The 19,797-nt window shown below is 41.6% G+C and overlaps 1 protein-coding gene and 1 pseudogene across 5 annotated transcripts in view; one reads left to right on the forward strand and one right to left on the reverse strand.

Annotated features, from left to right (window-relative positions):
• The window catches only part of TRIM2 (tripartite motif containing 2), a 127,095-nt gene that overhangs the window by 53,530 nt on the left and 53,768 nt on the right, over positions 1 to 19,797 (reverse strand). For 3 of the 5 annotated variants that reach the window (XM_047855979.1, XM_047855982.1, XM_047855983.1), the window contains exon 2: positions 4,011 to 4,195. In XM_047855979.1, the coding sequence (XP_047711935.1) occupies positions 4,011 to 4,195 (185 nt within the window). The remainder of the gene's footprint in view (positions 1 to 4,010; positions 4,196 to 19,797) is intronic. The other 2 variants (XM_047855980.1, XM_047855981.1) reach the window with 1 other exon arrangement.
• Positions 7,096 to 7,194, forward strand: LOC125165045 (uncharacterized; annotated as a pseudogene).

The raw sequence follows: 19,797 nt of genomic DNA on the forward strand, positions 1-19,797 counted from the left end.
ATGGAACAACTACTCCAGAAGGATAAAGAAATGTGTTTTCATATATAGCAAATTGCATATTCAGTTAATTTTTAATTATTTCATACACATAGTTGCATACAAAAGCATATGCAGATCTCCCATGTTAAAAACACCTCCCAGTGGAGGGGCGCCTGGGTGGCTCAGTTGGTTAGGCATCTATCTGACTTCAGCTCAGGTCACGATCTCACGGTCTGTGGGTTCAAGCCCCATGTTGGGCTCTGTGCTGACACTCAGAGCCTGGAGCCTGCTTCAGATTCTGTGTCTCCCTCTCTCTCTGCCCCTCCCCACCTCATGTTCTGTCTCTGTCTCTGAAAAATGAATAAACCTTAAAAACAAAACAAAACACCTCCCAGTGGAAATGTTTTGTTTGAAGCAGGGATAGGACACCCGGAGTCATACCAACATGATCTCTTCTTGCCTCTCCTCAAAAGGCATCAACTTAATTCATTTAATTAGCAAAACGCATTGCTAGTAATGACATATAGATCCTGCTCACTAGATTCACAGTACTTGCAAAAACCGTACGAAGTAGGTACTTTATTTACTTATGTTTTAATGTTTATTTATTCTGAGAGAGAGAGGGGCATGGGGAGGGGCAGAGAGACAGGGAGACAGAGAATCCCAAGCAGTCTTCCCATTCTCAGTGCAGTGCCCGATGTAGGGCTCAAACTCACAAACCGTGCGATCATGACCTGAGCTGAAACAAAGAGTCAGACACTTAACCAACTGAGCCACCCAGGTGCGCCTGAAGTATGTACTTTAGACACCCAAGGAAACACAGGCTGAGAGAAGCAAAGTTGCTTGCTCTCAGAACTCCAGTGGTCAAGGGCAGAGCAGGAGTTCAAACCCAGGCGACTCAGGTTCTTAGGCACCAGAACCTAAGCTCTATATAACTACTCTACATAATGTTTCCCTGTTGCTCTGCCAAACGAAATTCGAAAACTTCTGATTTCGTCTCATTCCCCATATTAAGTAGATAAGAAAAATGCCATCAAGGAGGTTAATGGACTTTCCTATGTCACAGAAGTACCTAGCACTGAATCAATACCAGAAACAGAATAGCTTTTGCTAAGGTCACTGAGGGCATCCAAATCCAGACAATAGACATTTTTCACTCCTATCCTTCCCAGTACCACTCATTAAATGTGACCGCTGCCTCCCACCTCTCCTTTTTTGAAACTTTATCTTCTCTTGCTTGTGACAGCACACTCACTTGGTCCTCCTTCTCCTTCTGTCTGCTGTTGGTTTTCTACTGGCCAGTCCAGGCTCTGTCATTAGCACCCCTCTCTCCCTGGGACATCATATCCATGTGCAGGGCTATAAACACAACACTCCCATATTTCTATTCCTTCCACAAACGTCTCCTCTGAGCCCCTCATCTCTACACCAACTGCTTTCTTGGCATCTCCTCTTAGATGTCGCACAAGCTCTAAGACTCAACATGTCCAAAACCAAAGCTATGTTCTTTCCCCAAACTGGGTCCTCTTTCCATCTCAACAAACAGCACCCCCATCCATTCATCTAGGAATGATGGAGCCATGCTGAAAACCGTAACTGTCCTTCATATTCCACATCCAACCCATCACCAAAGGCTGGAAATTCCTAAATACCTTCCAACATTTCCAGTTCTCATCATCTGCTTTACACCAGCCTTTCTTGGGTTTCTGCAGTGGCTCTATGCACTGTCACCCACCCTTGTATCCTCTATCCTTTAATATTCTTCATATTGTGACCACTGTGACCTTCTCAAAACCCATTCCATGCATTCCACAGGGACTTGCTGTGGTAGGCTCTGGAAAATCTCTACCACCGGCCATTAGACGGAGGAACAGAAGTAGACTGGGTGAGACCCAACTGAGAGGGCGTGAGGCGGACCCAGGACAGCCCAAAACTGTTGCTTCTCACCTGTCAGAGCACGTAAATGGGAGCCAAACAGCGGACTGCCTGGGAACTGAACACGGGGAAAGGAGGCTCTGCCAGGCTCAGACTGAGTGCCTCTCAGTGTTATATATGAAGAGGCCAACTGCTGCAAATCAAATAATGATCTTACCATGTGAGCCCAGGGACACAGGGACAATTAGCTGGTATTCATGTTTTAGCTAGATTCATTGAGTGAGGGGGGGAAGTCACTCTCCATTTAGTCATTTTGGACTATAAATTACTAAATGCACCAAAGTGTAAAATAAATAAAGTGAAAAGTGCTAGTGCCCTATATACCACTACTAAAACAAACAAAAACTCTACACACACACACACACACCCCAAAAGAACCCCCTAAAAAGCAAACAAAAAAACCACAACGGCCAGTAACAAATCCACCTTCTCCGTCTATCCATCACCAGCATGTATATGGTTATTCTGTTGCACGTGAGATCTTACAAAGTAAATCAACTTTAACAAATGTATATTAAATGCATGGTAAATATAATTAGCACTGATTTGAAGCCATTGGAAACACCACTTCCTATTCTATAACAAGAATTAAAGCATTTTACTTATGTATATTTAATAATAATAGAAAATATATTTAACACAATGCTATAAAACATAATTACTATATTTATTTTTAAGAAAAAAAATATATAACCTTACTAGGGAAATACTTAAATTAGGACACAGATAAACTAATTACTAACAAACTTTATCTGCTTAATTGCTTATGCACTAAGTTAAACGAGAAAGTAAAGATGTATTTTGATAACTGATTAACTCAATGGAAAAAACTAAGAAGGATAAAGAAATGTGTTTTCATATATAGCAAATTACATGTTCAGGTAATTTGTAATTATTTCATACACATAGTTTTTTTCTTCATCTGCAACATCTTTATGTTCAAATGTGCCATTAGTATATGTCTTCTGAAGTATCTTTTTTTAAAAAATTTTTCATGTTTTTTTATTTTTAAGAGCAAGAGAGACAGAGCGTGAGCAGGGAAGGGGCAGAGAGAGAGGGAGACACAGAATCTGAAGCAGGCTCCAAGCTCTGAGCTGTCAGCACAGAGCCTGACGCGGTGTTCGAACTCACAGAATGTGAGATCATGACCTGAGCCAAAGTTGGACGCTCAACCGACTGAGCCACCCAGGTGCCCCACTTCTGAAGTATCTTTGAGAGGAAGCTCTCCCTTTTAACTAAGGTATTTTACCTCATGTGTTGTATGGGAGAAGATAATAGATTAAAAAAATTTTTTTTAATGTTTATTTATTTTTGAGAGAGAGAAAGGCAGAATGTGGGCAGGAGAGGGGCAGAGAGAGAGAGGGAGACACAGAACCCGAAGCAGGCTCCAGGCTCTGAGCTGTCAGCACAGAGCCTGATAGGGGGCTCGAACCCACAAACCACGAGATCGTGACCTGAGCCAAAGTCAGACACTCAACCAACTGAGCCACCCAGGTGCCCCATAATAGATTGTTAATTGGCCCTCACCAAAGATACCGTATGAGGGAACTGTGGTTGGCAAAAATTGACGAAAAACAAGGGAGAAATTAAAACATGTTTGAAATCTTAAAATATTTAATGTTCTATGTCCTGTGGGAATGAATCAGTAGCTACTAGATTGCTTTCTCTCACTTGTAGTTATTTAAAATTGAGTAAATTAGGGGCGCCTGGGTGGCTCAGTCGGTTGGGCGTCCGACTTCGGCTCAGGTCATGATCTCACCATTCGTGAGTTCGAGCCCCACGTTGGTCTCTGTGCTGACAGCTCAGAGCCTGGAGGCTGCTTTCGATTCTGTGTCTCCCTCTCTGTCTGCTCCTCCCCTGCTCATGCTCTGTCTCTCTCTGTCTCAAATATAAATAAAAAGATTAAAAATTAAAAAAAAAATAATAAAATAGAGTAAATCATTGGCAACTCATGATTATGTTTCTAGATATCTATCATAAGCACAAAAGAGTTATTGTCTCCCATAGGTAACTGGACAACTCTGGAAATAACCCCTTGGTAAGCTGGAGGAGATCAGTCTGTGAAACTCTCTTCTCTGAGCACAAAGGAGGCTTACCTCTCGCAGAAAGTGTGCAGACAGGGGAGAACCTTGGGATTCTTGTACCGTTCCAGGCATATACTGCAAATCAGAAACTGCTTGTCAATCTGGCGCACCACAGGACTTGGGATGTTGGTGGCTTCACTGGCCATCCTAGACCACTGACATGGGAGGCCGGCTGTCTTTGACCCTGCACGCTGCTGCTGTCAGACAGGAAAAATATATAATAACTTGTAAGTGCAAATCAATCATTGGTTCATTCACTACAGACACCGTGTTATGAATACAGGTAGAATTCCATGCCAGTGACCTCAAAATGACCATAACCAACCCTCAATGCTGGATGAGGCACACAGTGAAATGCCTGTTTATTTTGTAAATCAATAAAATGATCACATGTTCACCATGCAAACAAAACAAATTAGAAGACGTATGTTGCACAAAGAGGCATGCCTGCTGGCTTTGCAAGCAGGGGTAACCGAGGGGCCAAATACTTATACAGCTCTGCCTGTTCATGCCTTCATTTATGACTCTATTTGATTCTATACCTACAGTCTTATAAAAGTATAATCTATATCAAATAGAACAGTCTTACTAAGATAAAATGGTTTCCCAACTATTGTACTTGAAGGGGATCAAAATGTCACTCCAAAATGTGCCATCTTGGCATAAGGATTATTTTGAGCTGGAGGCACTTGAGAAACAGCAGACACGGTAAGGCAGCTAGCTGGTGGTTGGCGAGGGGCATTCTGTCCTCTCCCCCCTGCTTAAAAGCAGGGCATCGATTTCCCATTTTCAAAGGAAATTTTCATTTGTAAAGGTGCCCCACTCTCCCATACCAAAAAGAGGAGACTCTTAATTATCACCAGAGATAGCATGGGAGAGGAGTCTACATAGCAAATCTTACTCAACAACCCTTATGGACCATACATTTCCTGGTCACTTTCCTACAATTTACTGTCCCTAAACCTCCTTTTCCTTTATCTAGCCATTTCTCCACCATTTGTCATCCTTTGTTAAAACAGTATATAAGCCCCCAGGTCCAACTGCCTCTCTGGGTTTTCATTTCTTTTCTGTGAAGCTCCCATGCATGTAAAATTAAAAATATTAAATTAATAAACTTAGAATATTATATATTATGTTGGAAAAATAAACTACCAGTAAAATGTGTACATCCTTTTCTCTTGATAATCTGTCTTTTGTCAGTTTAATTTGCAGTCTTCAGGAACAGAATTGAAGTGTGTTGAGAAAAAGTTTTCCCTCCCCTACATACTGTTAACATGCAAGGATGGAATAATTAGAACTTGTTTAAAAAATTTTTTAATATTTATTTATTTTTGAGAGAGAGAGAGAGAGAGAGAAAGAACATGAGTGGGAAAAGGGGCAGAGAAAGAGGGAGACACAAAATCCGAGTTAGGCTCCAAGCTGTCAGCACAGAGCCCAGCTCGAACTCACCGCCTATGAGATCACGACCTGAGCTGAAGTCGGACGTTTAACCGACTGAGCCACCCAGGTGCTCCAGAATAATTAGAACTTTTTATTAAGACCTTTGTATGTGGTTCAGAGTGTTCTCTTCAGAACTAAAGGTTTATAGATTCTATGCTAAAATGTATTTGCCACAGAGCAGGGACAAAGGCAGATAATTCCTAACATTTTAAGAAATGTCTGTTGGTATTCATGTGTGGGAATCTGAGGGACCTGGTGAAATTAATTAATTCAGAGAAGGTTTCAAAATGTCAGGAATCGTGCCAGAAAAAGAGAATTAGAAGAGGGCAAGAGAGAAAAATGCAGAGGGCCTCCAAGGGAGGGTAAAATTACAACATAAAACACAGCTTCATTTACCACCTTGAAGAACATCTGGCTTCTATTCCAAAAGGGTAAACCAAGGTTAAGCTAAAATTCACTTCTTAATTTTCTAAATATTTGGTAAGGTGTCTACAGCCCCCCAATTCCCAACAGAAACACTCTTTACAAAAAAAAATTTGTTAATTTTCAATATGACCTAGGCAGGAAGTAATATTATTCTCATTCCACAGATTTTTGAAAACCTTGGCTCAGTTAAGAAGTTTGCCAGAATGCAAAACCCATAGCCTGTTCACTCCTTAAACCACCACACCTCCCTTGACCGTGTGCTTTGAGAAGGCTGTATGTACTATAAAAGCTTGGTTTATATATAATATTTTAACTTGGCCTGGGACCTGTGTTTGAAGCTGGGAAATACCATATTTACAGAATCAACAATTCTACAATTTTTAATGGAAATTTTTTTCAAACATGAATGATAGTTCTTCTCTCTCCCCACCAATTCACCACATTTTTAAAAAGTATGTCAACTTGTAATAAGAAAATTCTATCGGGGAACCTGGGTGGTTCAGTAGATGGAGCATCTGACTCTTGAACTCAACTCAGATCATGACCTCACAGTTTGTGAGATTGAGCCCCAAGTCGGGTTCTGCACTCTCTCCATCTCTCTCTCTCTCTCTCTCTCTCTCTCTCTCTCTCTACCCCTCACCTGCATGTGTGTGCTGTCTCTCAAAATAAATACATAAACATTTAAAAAATTCTACTAGTTATACATAATTGAGTATAGTTACATATAGGACACACCCATATCCCAACTCTATACTTTCTAGATAAGCTCATTAAAGAGCATGATTCATAAACAGACAGAACATTGTGAACCTGCTATACAAGAGTGTCACATCTGAACAGAACTCGCTGCATTAGTTAAAACAGCGTGAGTGCGACATATCTAATTAGCCAGCACTATCTGCTCTCTCTTTCCTAGAATGTCTCCCTAAAGAACTAGAGTAGAGAATGATATTCATTGATTGGATTAAATGTGGCTCATCTCTCAGGAGCTCAAAGTATTGGCACATCATCTGCTTTTCTTAACCACATCCCCATGACATCAGAAAAGGGAAGGAATGGATTTGTCTGTCTTTAAGATAAGGAAACCAAAGCCGAGGGTTTAAATGACTTGCTCAAGGTCACCCAGTAAAATCAGTGAATCAGAAAGCTCAGATTTCAAGTCTTCTGCTTTATCTGATACCTAATCTTAAACAAGATTAACACTTTGTGTGTGTGTAATAAAAATTATGGAGTGCTCACTTCAGCAGCACTAAAATTGAAATGATACAGAAGATTGGCCCAGCCCCTGAGCAAGGATGACACAAAAATTCATGATGTGTTCCATATATATATATTTTCAATTATATCTAAGGGGCACCTGGGTGGCTCAGTTGATGAGCATATGACTCTTGATTTTGGCTCAGGTCATTTTGGCTGAGACCCCTGATCTCAGGGTCGCGGGATCCAGTCCCACATCAGGGCTCCAAGTTGAGTACAGAGCCTGCTTAAGATTCTCTCTCTCTCTCTCTCTCTCTCTCTCTCTCTCTCTCTCTCTCCCTCCCTCCCTCCCTCCCTCCCTCCCCCTCTGCCACTCTCCCCTGCTCACACTCTTTCTCTATCTCTAAAACAAATAAATAACTTTTTAAAAAATTATATTGAACTTTTCAGTTAAAATAAGTTAAAAATAATTTTAATTTCAATAGCTTTTGAAAAATTTCATATCCCCCTTTGAAATAATCAGTCATGCTGAGTATTGAAAAAAGTACAGAGAAAACATCGCATTGATTTCACTCTTTTTTTTTTAACCTTAGAATTTTAGGGTTTGGGCAAGGAGAAACCATTTGTTTTAATCAAATGGTATGATTTGAGTAAATGAAATTTCTTGAGCTCACATCATTATGTTCTGATGCTGAAATAAAAATATTTCACTCCAATTTTATGATAATTATTGAAGTGGGTGGGAGTAAGTCTTTGTTAGTATTGTTAATTTATATGGTAAATTAAGTTGACTCATTAACACTAATTTAAAAGCATGACAATATTACAGATCTGTCACAAGCGACCTGTTGAAGACATCTGGATTTTTAGGACTCTCAGAATCAACACAAAAGGCTTCCAAGCCCCAAAGATCCCCAAACCGAGACTTTGCCAGGGTAATGATCATTCCCTGAATATAACTGGATACCCACAATAGAAAGACAATTTGACTACTCCTAAAGGGATAAAGTACCGAGAAAAATGGAGGCACAGAATGTGCTAACAAGCACCACAGGAAGCTTTCCATCAGTCTGAATACGCCGCGAGGAACATACATAAAATGTATACAGCCTTTAAAGTGTCCGGGCACTACCACAGTTTCTGGTTGCTTTCATTAGAAGAGCAATAAATACTTATTTAGATTCTTGGCTGTTCTCCTTTCGCCATCTTGGTTTCTGAAGTGTCAGAGATCCTTCTTACTCGCATGACCAGCAGAAATAAGCGCATGATAGTGAAAGAGATCAGCATATAGAACTACTCTTCCCCTGGAGATCTGCAAAACCAATTTCTGGACAGGAGCACCTACAAGCATGCATGGAATGGGCTTTGTCTCTGAAGGAACCCGAATCCTCTTGGATGCAGGAACTAGCACTCTACATACCGACAAAAGGCCAACACAGAGGAAATGACAGAGAAGCGATGGCAAGAAGAGCCATTTAAAAAAAAAAATTTTTAGCTTATTTTGAGAGAGCAAGTGGGGGAGGGGCAGAGAGAGAGAAAGAGAGAGAATCCCAAACAGGCTCCACATTGTCAGTACAGAGCCCAACTTGGGGCTCGATCTCATGAACCATGAGATCATGACCTGAGCCAAAATCAAGAGTTGGGCTCTTAACTGACCGAGCCACCCAGGCGCTCTAAGAAGGGCCATTTTAAAACTACATAAATAGCCAACATTAGGGTGCTGTTGACATTAACTAGCTATGAGAGCTCTCGCTATGTGGGGAGACTGGCTGAGGCTCCTTGTCAGTGGAAAACCAACAGCAATACTGCTTACAAGAGGGGTTTGGTCCTCCTCTCTACTTCTCTGTTCAATAGCACCTTCTCAATCTGACCATTCTGGTTAAAATTGAAACTTGCCCCCCAGCCCCCAGGACTTGCTATCTCCCGTCCTTGCTTTCTGTCTCTGTAGCAACGGTCACTTTCTGATATAGTATGTAATGTGTTTATCTTGCATATTGTCTCCTCCCCACCTCTCTAGGATGTAAGATTCACGAAGGCAAGGATTGCAGCAGCTAGAACTGTGCCTCGTACGTGATAGACACTCATTATTTCTTTGAATGAACTGAGCAAATAAAGTATAACATGGGAATGGACTCAGTCCCAGTAGCAGAAAAAAGCGGCACTGGCTGACTTAGTACACAAAAACAGCATGGTTGTCATCAGTCATGTGAATGTTTTCATTTGACATCAGACATTACCTGCCTTCCCACGTGATCGTCTAATCTTTAGCAACACAAGCCGTCAGCCAGAGGGTAAATATTCAGTGACATACTTAAACACACTCACAAAGGCGGAACGGGAATTGAGAACCACTGAGGACACATGTGTGCGGAAATACAAAGTCTAAGAAAGTTGACACAAAAATTCCTCATTAGTGGGGCGTGCCCACTAAACAGCTTTTGTAACAACAATGCAATATGCATGTAACAAAATCCTTGCGCATAGAAAAACCCCCCATCCTAGCATTTCTTCCCTCACGTCACCTCTGGTATTTTTCCTGGCTCACGTCCTCAAATCCCCTAGAACTTGGTGGAAATGACAACCAAGTGGAAAAGAAGAACTTGAGAGGAGAAGAAACAAAAGGAAAATGCCTGGGTCCACAATTCTAGGGTTGGGACCACAATTCCCACCCCAGAGTATACCAGTTAGATCAGATAATTATCCAAACTTTTTATTGCTGACACCAGAGGGGGAAGAGCAGGAAGGGAGGGTAGAAGACAAAAGACAAATTGAAAGCACTCTGCTTGAGAAGGGGAGAGAGTTGGGGGAAAACTTGTTGGCTAGGCTAGGAAACACGGTTGGGAAACAGGTCAAGATTCCTTTGGAAAATAAAATTTTAACATGTGATTTGTGGGTAAGAGTCAGCATATTTGATTATACACCATCCTAAAGGCACTAGATTCCACTTCTGTTTAATTTTATGGCATTCCTGGGTTACTGCTTCTCTTTGTTGCCACTTAGCTGGATTAATTTATTAGTATGGTTACATTTTTACTGCCAATGACAACGACGCAGACAGGCTAAAATCAGCTTCCCAGGGTGCCTGCGTGGCTCAGTCGGTTAAGTGGTTGACATCAGCTCAGGTGATCTCACGGTTTGGGAGTTCGAGCCCCACATTCGGCTCTCTGCTTCAGCCTGGTGGAGCCTGCTTCAGATCTTCTGTCTCCCTCTCTCCCCCTGCCCCTCCCTCTCCCTCCCTCAAAAATAAATAACATTTTAAAAGCAGAAAGCAGTAAATTCTGAATTGTTAAAAAATAAAAATAAAAAATAAAATCAGCTTCCCAAGAAGTTAAAAATTTTTCTGGCGCGTTTACAGAAAGAAAATCTCGAACTATTAGGATTATCTATAACTCACAATGTTCTATCTTTTACCTGCCAGGACAGATGGTACCTAGAGCTCAAGGCACAGGTTAAAACATGACTAAAGAAACAAAGTATTTTTAGTTTTTAAATTTATGAGCATATTTTTATTCACCTGCAACTGAATTTGCATTGTTACAGAGGACTTAACTAGAAGAAAGAAAAGAGGACAATCTTCAGTGAAATTAAAACAGGGTGACCTATTTCCAGATAAATCAAGCCTCCCAAATGGGCCATTTTGTAAATTAGAAGGCCAGATGCAATATCTTTTCTGATAGTACATGCATGAGCGCGTGTGTTTGGGGGTGAGTGGGTGTGTATTCCAGAAGCCATTCACTTTAACTTCTGTCTGCAGGCAAGGATGTGCCCAAGCTTTCCAAAGGTTCTTATCATTTCCAGGGTCCAATGTATGACAGCTTCCCGAGGTTGCTGGGTTTTACCACACGGAAATTGATTTATGTCAAGCCCCCAACTCATCTTTAGAATATTTATGCCTATTTCCTCTACCTCTTAGTATAGATAACTATTTGTCTTTGCCTTCTTCATAGACATCCTCACCTTTTACGATGCAATTAAGTCGGTTCTTAAGATTTGCTTTGGGTTTTCTAAGGTACAGAAAGCTGGGTCTGTGTGATTGAGTGTTAAGTGGTCAGGCTGATTAACACTCATCCACAGTGCCTTGGGACAGTCAGGATGAGTGGGGTTTCCTCTCCCCACATCCATCACCTTGCCAAGACTCTTTCCTTGCTTTCCTTTGGGACTACAAGGAGGTTGCATATTCTGGGACCACAAAAAAGACAGAGGAAGGCCAAGGCCCTAAGCTCTGGAAATTGGGCAAGGTTAGCAAGAAGGGGGAGGAGAAATTTCTTCTACATCAGAACTTCAAAAGACATAGGCCTGTGCAACAGCAAATCCCCTTTTGTCCCTGGTGGATAGGAAGTGCGTTATTTAATTCTGTTGCTGATTAGAATAAATGTTTACCTTAATAAGTTTTCAAGAAGAATAATGAAAAACACTTAATGGAGGAACGGAGGTGACTGAGAACATGAAGGCAGAAGAGGGTAAAGTAAAAGAGGGTAGAAAGACTAGCACGCAGAAAGCAGTAATGAAGGTTCCTTCCAAGGTGCTGTTTGAATAATTACACTGGGCTCATTTTTTTCCCTCAGTATCTGGTTTAACCTAAACCTTCAAATTCTAGGAGGAAACCTGATCTGTTCATTTCAGACAACCTGCACAATAAAAATATTCAGAGAACTCTAATAGCCAGCCCCATTATAGGACAAATTCTATTCTGACACTCAAATCCTTACATAAGTAATAAAGGGCACAGCTGGCATCAGACATTTTCAAAAAAACAATTACAGGTGTGTGCAAATTATAATTATGCTGTAGTTAGAAGTAATTCAGTCACATTTTTTTAAAGAAAAAAAACCTATGAGAGTAAATAATTTGGCAGCAAATTTTTTAAAGTGTAGAAGTATTTCTCCTCCATACATTTCAATAATACATTCAAATGTTTTGTTAAAGTCTTAGCTTTATCAGAGAGATGATGAAAAAAAGCACAAGGGAGTCTTAAAAATTAAGCTTAGGTTAAATTTTTAAAAATTGCTACACATTTAGAATTTCTTCGACTTAAAGATAGATACAAGAAAGTCATAACTTTGGAGTAATTAATGTCTCCAAATATCCAAATGAAGGACGTTTTCAATTTTTAGTAAGACAAAGAATGAGTGTTTTTGCTTATTTCACAAGCAAAAAAATCCACGAAGCTTTTTTCATGTAAGTAAAAAAAAAAAAGTCATCTCAGGATTATAACATTAACTCTGGTGAAAAATATGTATAGATTTCATTCTCCATTTTTAAAATATATGGAATATATCCTGGATTCCTATTTCTCCAAACAGGCACATTGTATCAGAGAACATTTGTACATTCAGTCCTATTTTAACCTTTCCAATGCAAATCACTTGGGTCTTTCTAGGAGAAAACTGGAAAGAAACACTTAGAGGTTTAGGATAGGCCACGACTCAACGTCTCTGTAACAAAAAGCTGCTTTCTCATACCACAGCACACATGAAACTTCTCATTGTGTGCTTGCTCGCTTGGGAGGGGCGTGCATTATTTAACATTAACAGACGGTTAGGTCCGGGGCTGCTGAAGCGTCTGCCTGAAAATAATGAAAGACACCAGAAAATAGGTTCACGCTAAGCAGAACTGAATCCTAATACTTAAGAAATCAATTGAAGAATCTGGACAAACAAATGGCTCTCCTTACATATTCTAATCTAAAAAAAATAACAAAAACCTCTAACAATTATTCACGAAGAATAAAACTGCAGTAATACGATCTAAGCCAAAGAAACAAACTAATAATTTTTAAAATGCTTCATTCTGAATCCAGATCTGCTCCTGAAAGCAATGATTTTGAATCTATCTTAAGACAGATACCATTTTACCTTTTGGTTCAGAAATCCACTTATTAATATTTAAATTTAGCTTAAAATAAATAGCCTTCCTACTTGCTTTCCTATCCTCCCAAAATAAGGAATAATGAAAGGGTGGGGCACACTAGTAGAGAAAGCTGTCAGAATAATCGTAGCCACTGTTTCAGGAAGCAAATCTAAGGTCCAACCCAAGGATTTTCACCCCCCCCCCTGTGTAAAGCTACCATTGAACTCCACCCAGATTTGAGTCTACTTCAAAGGCAGGCAAAAAAAAAAAAAAAAAAAAAAAATGTTAAAAAAGAAAAAAAGCCCAAATCATTTTCTGCATATTTGCTGATTATCAATGGCATTTAGAATTCAGAGGGTCGAATCATGCATTATGAATGAATGGGTTTCCAATGGTAACTGGGAACTCAACCCCAGGGTTCTCCAACAGAGGACCGAGTGGGGGAAGGGTTGAATGGTTCATTCTCCTCCACCCTGGGGTATGGAGGAAGGAATCCAGCAACTTAAATACTTCATCCCCATCTTCGCACCCAACAGAGAAATGCCAGGAGGGAAATATTTTATTTAAAATAAGCTGAATACACATTAAAATTGAGGACTAGTAAAGATAAAAATCTAGTCAGATCACATTAGGAACTTGATAAGAAAGAAAATCTTGCATGCCTCTCTCCCTATTCTGGTTAATTTGGTGCCTTTGTTTAAGCAAAGAATGGGTCTCCCTCTATCTGATAGTTACAGAGCATGCAGCATCACCAAGAGAGAGAAGGGAGAAAAAAAGAAAAAGAAAAAAAGAAAAAGCCAGAGCAGAGAGAGAGCAGGAGAAATCAGCTATCCACCTGGCATAATACTCAGCAATCAGAACATTTAGGACCTACCCATTTCTGCAGACAGACTAATCAACGAGGCAAAGAATTAAATCCTCCCAAGCCTGTCGCTGCAGCTCCGCGGCAATCCAAAAGAACAATGCACATTCTGCTAACCTCCCAAGTTTGGAAGCACCATGCAAAGAAACTGGTTAAAATTCCCTACCATGCAGTGCAGCCATCATCAGAAGCCCAGCATATCTTCTGCTCTATGTAGTGATGTGCCAGTTCATGAACAGAACAGAGAAGAAAAATGGAGGAAAAGAGAGAAGGCTCAGGAAAGTCGGCAGGAATGTTTCTGGGTCATTAACAAGTGGGAGACCCCTTTCGGTATTCAAACCAATCAATCTTTATCTTACAGGACATCTTTTTCTCACTCAGCGTCTGTTGAAAAGACTGCAGCAAACCAAGCAAGGGATTATGGGATAGGGATGCAGCAGCGAGCTGCAATGAGATTCGCGGGTGGCTTGCTTTCCCCTCTGAGTCAGCAGTCAGCTGTTTCCACGCTCTCGTGCAGGGCCGCGGAGGTCCCTCGCCGGAATGTGGCCGCGCGGCTAACCCGGGGAGAGCCCCCGGCGCACGTCTCCCAGCGCCACGCAGCCCGGACAGGCACCGAGTTACAAATCGGAAAGGGGGTGTGCTGATAAGCAAAAGGGGGATGCGGTGAGAATAGATCCTAGAAGGAAAACTAGGTATACGATGCCTCAGTTCAAATTTAGAGGAGTGTTTTCGGTGGGTGTGAGAGCATACAGTCACTTCCTTTCGTTAGGGAAAACATACTGTTTCCTTAGATTTTAAGTAGCTTGAAACACAAAGGTAAACTTATAAATATGCAAAACAGCCGAGTTCAACAAGCATCAACTAACTTTTCCCCTCTTGGTATCTACCCAGAAAAGGGTCTATAAAACACAGTCCCTCCAAGTCAAATAATGCAAATGCCATTCCTCTGCTTTTTGTGGTCCTAATCATTCAGACAAAAATCACGTAGTATATTTATTTGCTTCAGGGGTGAACAGAGCCTGCTGTTTTTCTGATGATGGGAACGTTTCAGTTAAGGGTTGAGAAACTTGGCAAACCTTGCACACCTATATACCTTGATTTCCTATTAGACGACTAAACTTTTTTTTAGTTTTCATAACATAAAAATGATCAAGTAGCCATAGAAAAACAATTAGATCCTACTACAAATAATACTTTAGAATTAAAAAAATTTACATATCATAACGGAATTTACAATCATTCCCTTTTCTACAGCAGGGGAGGCAGGGAACCATACTGCATTATATTCTTTGCTTAGTTACTAGTTTAAAAGTGGACATGAGGGGTGCCTGGGTGGCTCAGTTAGTTAAGCGTCTGACTTCAGCTCAGGTCATGATTGTGGTTCGTGAGTTAGAGCCCCGCATCGGGCTCTGTGCAGACAGCTCAGAGCCTGGAGCCTGCTTTGGATTCTGTGTCTCCCTCTCTCTGCCCTTTCCTTGCTCACGCTCTATAGCTCTCTCTCTTTCTCTCTCTCTCTAAAAAATAAATAAACATTAAAAAAATTTTAAATTGGACATGAAACCTTTTATTTAAATAAAGTTGTTAATTCACACATTTGATTACATTAATATTCAACACATCCTTTCCATGCAGTCAGGCATTGCATTGAGCCCTGTCATGGGGCACTCAGCTCTACAGAGCAGTGATGATTACCATCAAAGGTGTGGGTGAGTGAGTGTCAGTATCCAGTGAAATAGACCCCAGACATGCCAATTTTGCCATGCTATTTCAGGTGGTACACAATTCTCAAAAGCCCAGGTTAACACCCTACTTTACAAGTTTTTTTTTTAATGGCTTTATTGAGATATTCACATACCATATAATTCATCCATTTAAACTGTACAAGTCAATGGCTTTTAGTATATTCACAGATGTGGGCAACCAACAGCACAGCCAGTTTTAGAACATTTTCATCATCTCCAAAAGAAACCCTGTGCCCTTTAGCTATCACCCTCTACCTTCCCACCCCCCACAGTCTTACGCAACCATTAATATACTCTCTATCTCTATAGATTTCCCTCTATAGATTCTGGTCATGAATGGAATCATATAATATGTGTCTTAGGTATCTGGCCTTTTTCACTCAGCATAATGTTTTCAGTGTTTATCCATACTATAGCATGTGACAGTATTCTGTTCCTTCTTATGGTAGAAAAACATTCCATCGTATGGATATAGCATGTTTTATTTATCCATCTGTCAGTTGATGGTCACTTGGGTTGTTTCCACTTTTTGGCTGTTATGAATAATGCTGCTATAAACATTCCTGTACAGGTGTTTGGGTGGACATATGTTCTGGTTTAGAAGTTTAATTTAATTAGAACCAACCCCTAAAACTACAGGCAGGCTACCCCCACTCCATTTTACCATGTCCTCTTCCTAAGACAGTCCCTCACAAAGGAGCCCGACTTGGTGCTGCTGCTGGCCTGTCTGAAGCCAAATGCACTGAATGCTGACTTCTCTTGAGGCACATCCTCCTGGCCTCTCTCCTTTTCCTCCACTCAACCCAAACTCTGGGGCATACAACTGGAGGGAGTCTCTCTTCTCAGAAGATAGTGGGAAAGTGGGAGAGATCCTTAGTCTTCTGGCTGGGGTTGCAGTCACTGAAGGTTCACTTACTCATTTGATCATTCATTCCAATGAATACTTATTGAATGTCTAGTGTGCGCCAGGCACTGAGTAGGCATGAGGATACAGAGAAAAATGTAACTGTTTCTCAGCCCTCAGGAAGGTTGAAATCTAGTGTGGAAGACTGATTAATAAGCAGGCAGTTGCAACACGGAGTGGTAGGTGCTTTGACAGCAGAGGGAGTGGAGGGCTCTGGGAGCCCACAGGAGGGACAGGCTGGGGCAGGGAGGCATGGGTTACATTACAGGCATAGAGCACAGCACAGGCAAAGGCTTGGAGGCAAGAGATGGCTCACAGGAATTGAGAGTGGTAGTTTAGTGTGGCTAGAGCCTCGGGTGAAGGTAGAATAAATGAGGGTCATGTATGTTTTTGATGTTTTACTTGGAATTGGGAATATCTCTTTCTTGGAAACAGCATTCCTTAGGACAGGTGGGTTTCTGAATAGCTTCATCACCATGATTTAAGTACTGTATGGGTGAATGGGTTCGGAGGACCCAGTCTGCAGCCTAACAGACTATAATGTTGTTTATTATAGGAAAACACAGCCTCATTTTTAGTGCATGTCTTGGAAAATGAATACAACCCTTTACAAGCCGGGCCTTGCGTTACCACGGGATGGGTTAGCAGGCCACAGCAGCTCCTCCTTGACACTCCCTGGCAAGCAACAGGTAGATAGATGGTGGTGGTAGTGGCTGTTGGTATATAGTGGCTCAGCTCCTTTCCGAGTTATATTGAGGCATCACACAACTACACCGTAAGGCTTCGATAGCAGAGAAGCACTTCAACTCTTTGGGATGGAGACGGCTGCACACCTCACTGACTTCTTAGAGGCATTTTGCCCCTCCTCACTGTTTTCCTCCAGTTGAATAGACATTAGTGAGTTAACTGTCATCAGCCAACTTGGGATGTACACTAAGGAAGTATACAGACAGTGCCTATAAAAAGAACAGATACGTGCTAACTAAACTTGGGTTTGGCAAGATTCTGGGAGACAGAGATCCAAAATGTACCAACCATGTATTACGTGCCGAGTTCAATCCAAAGCCCTTCATATATGGTCTACCTATTTCTGATCAAGGAAATTTTCCTAGAAAGTAAACTCCTTAGGATGACATATAAGGCCATTCATGATGTGGCCTCTGCCTTCCTCGTTTTTCTCCAACTGTCCTCCCCAGTCATACTCTAATTCTTAAGACATGCCACCATGCATTTTTTAGCAGTGGCTCTCAACTAGGAAATGATACACGCCTCTCCCCCCCCCCCCCCCATGAAGTGGTGGGGTATGCATTTGGAAATGTGAAGAGGCATTTTTGGCTGTCATATTGATTGTGTGCTTGGGGAGTAGGCAGGTACTACTGACAGTTAGTGCCTGGGGGCAGGGATGCCAAACATTTTCCAATACCTGGGAAAATTTCATACGAGTACATTTATATTTATCCTCTAACATTACCAATAGCACTCGTTATAGAAACACTAATCTCTAGGCTCACATTCCATTTGTTCTGCTGGGAATGTTATCCTCTCCTGACTCCTTCCTCTGTTTAACTCCTTCGAATTCTTCATAACTCAGTAAAGACCCTACCTATTTTAAGAAGGATTCTCTGACTCCTCCTCCAATCCTAACCCCTCCCCCCCCACCCCCGGTCTAGATTGGGTGTCACCCCTATGTGCTCCATAGCATTCTTTGCTGAAAACTATTGATGGCTCCGTATTTTACCTCCAACTCCCCAGCCCCTAGTGCAGTGCCTATCACACAGTAGGTGCCCAGTGAGGAGATGTAGAATGACAAAAGTCCTTCCAGAAATGAATGAGTAACATAACATGATATAAAGGTAAATGTTCATCTCTGAATTGAAAAATAGTTGGAGCATTAGGGAGAGACAATTCTTCATATCTGATTGACGGTTTATAGTTTAGAAAGCACCTTCGTAGTACATTTTCTCTTTGGTCTGCAGTGAAATCTAGAAACAGAGCAGGCATCATTATTAGAGTGGAAACTGAGATTCAGAAAGGTTATGTGACCAGGCCAGGGTGTTACAACAATTGTGTCATAGAGGTGACCTGGACTTCGGCAGGCTCAAGCTCCCTCCAAAGACTCTCAGGGAAGATCCTTCCTTGTGTCTCCCAGTTTCTAGTAGTCCCAGGTGTTCCTTAGCTTGTAGAGGCATCACTCCAGCCTCTACTGCCATTGTCGCATGTCTGTCTTCTCCCTGTGCATCTCTGGGTCTTTACATGGAGTTTCCCTCTCTGTGTCTCTCTTTTTTCTTCTTAAAGGACCCCCACCCACGTAAAGTATGACCTCATCTTAACTTGACTACATCTGCAAAGTCTCTATTTCCAAGGTCATGGTCACAGGTACAGGGTTAGGGACTTCGGCCTATCTTTCTGAGAGACAGAATTCAACCCACAACACCTACCATGGGTACAAAGTTAACAGGAGGCCTGGGCTGAGGCAGGCCTGCCTGAGAATGACCTGATTTGCCCACAGCAGTGTTCCTCTGAAAACACTACAGTTAAGAAAAATGGGGAATGTTATGTGTGCTTCATCTGTGGTGTGTACCAGTAAGACTGTGGGGTGGCTACATAAGTAGGATGGCAGAAAAGATTGGTAGGGAAAAGGGGCTCTGACTGCTGTGTGTCGTAACCCCCACACACCTTGGGTCTCCTCCCTGGTACATACCTTAAGTGGGTAAGGGGGCAGAGGAAGCTGCTGGGTCGCCAGTGGGATAAAGGTGCCGTATCTCCTGCTGTATATTTTGTGTCAATGTTTCCTAACCATAAATTCAGATTAAAACTATTTGTGCCTTGTGAGTCTGACTGGCAGCTGGAACCCACAACCACAGCTGTGCTGCTGGCCTACCCAGTCTGAGTTCCTTGTCATTGATCTTCCCAAGCCCCTTCACAGCCTGAAGATGTCCTTTATGGGGAAGCCTGAGGCGAAACACAAGGCCCTGCCATGCACTGATACAACAAACTTCCCAGCGCCACACTACCCCTTATTCTTTGTCTTGCTCTGACTCTAGCAAAAACTAAAAGCAAAAAGAAGCAAACAAAGCACTTGCTCTGCCACTATCCAGCCTGGATAATTCAAAGTTGCCTCTAGCTGTCCTGAGCATGCCTGGAAGATAACCTCCCAGTCTTCACTGGATTCCTAATTACATTAATGTCCACACTGATGAGCACATCAGTATCAAGTGTTGTTTTTCCCTCCAGCGGAGTTTCATGATCACACTTTTCATTTTGACAATTAAATTCAAGGCGGTGCCAAGTTCCTGCGTGCTTCGGTGGTTTACCATGTTTAATTAATCAGTGCAGTGGCTCGGACTGGCAGGTTGGGATTGAGTTAGAGTCGGGGAT

This window comes from Prionailurus viverrinus, chromosome B1, assembly GCF_022837055.1.
Source record: "Prionailurus viverrinus isolate Anna chromosome B1, UM_Priviv_1.0, whole genome shotgun sequence".
NCBI classification, from domain to species: Eukaryota; Metazoa; Chordata; class Mammalia; order Carnivora; family Felidae; genus Prionailurus; species Prionailurus viverrinus.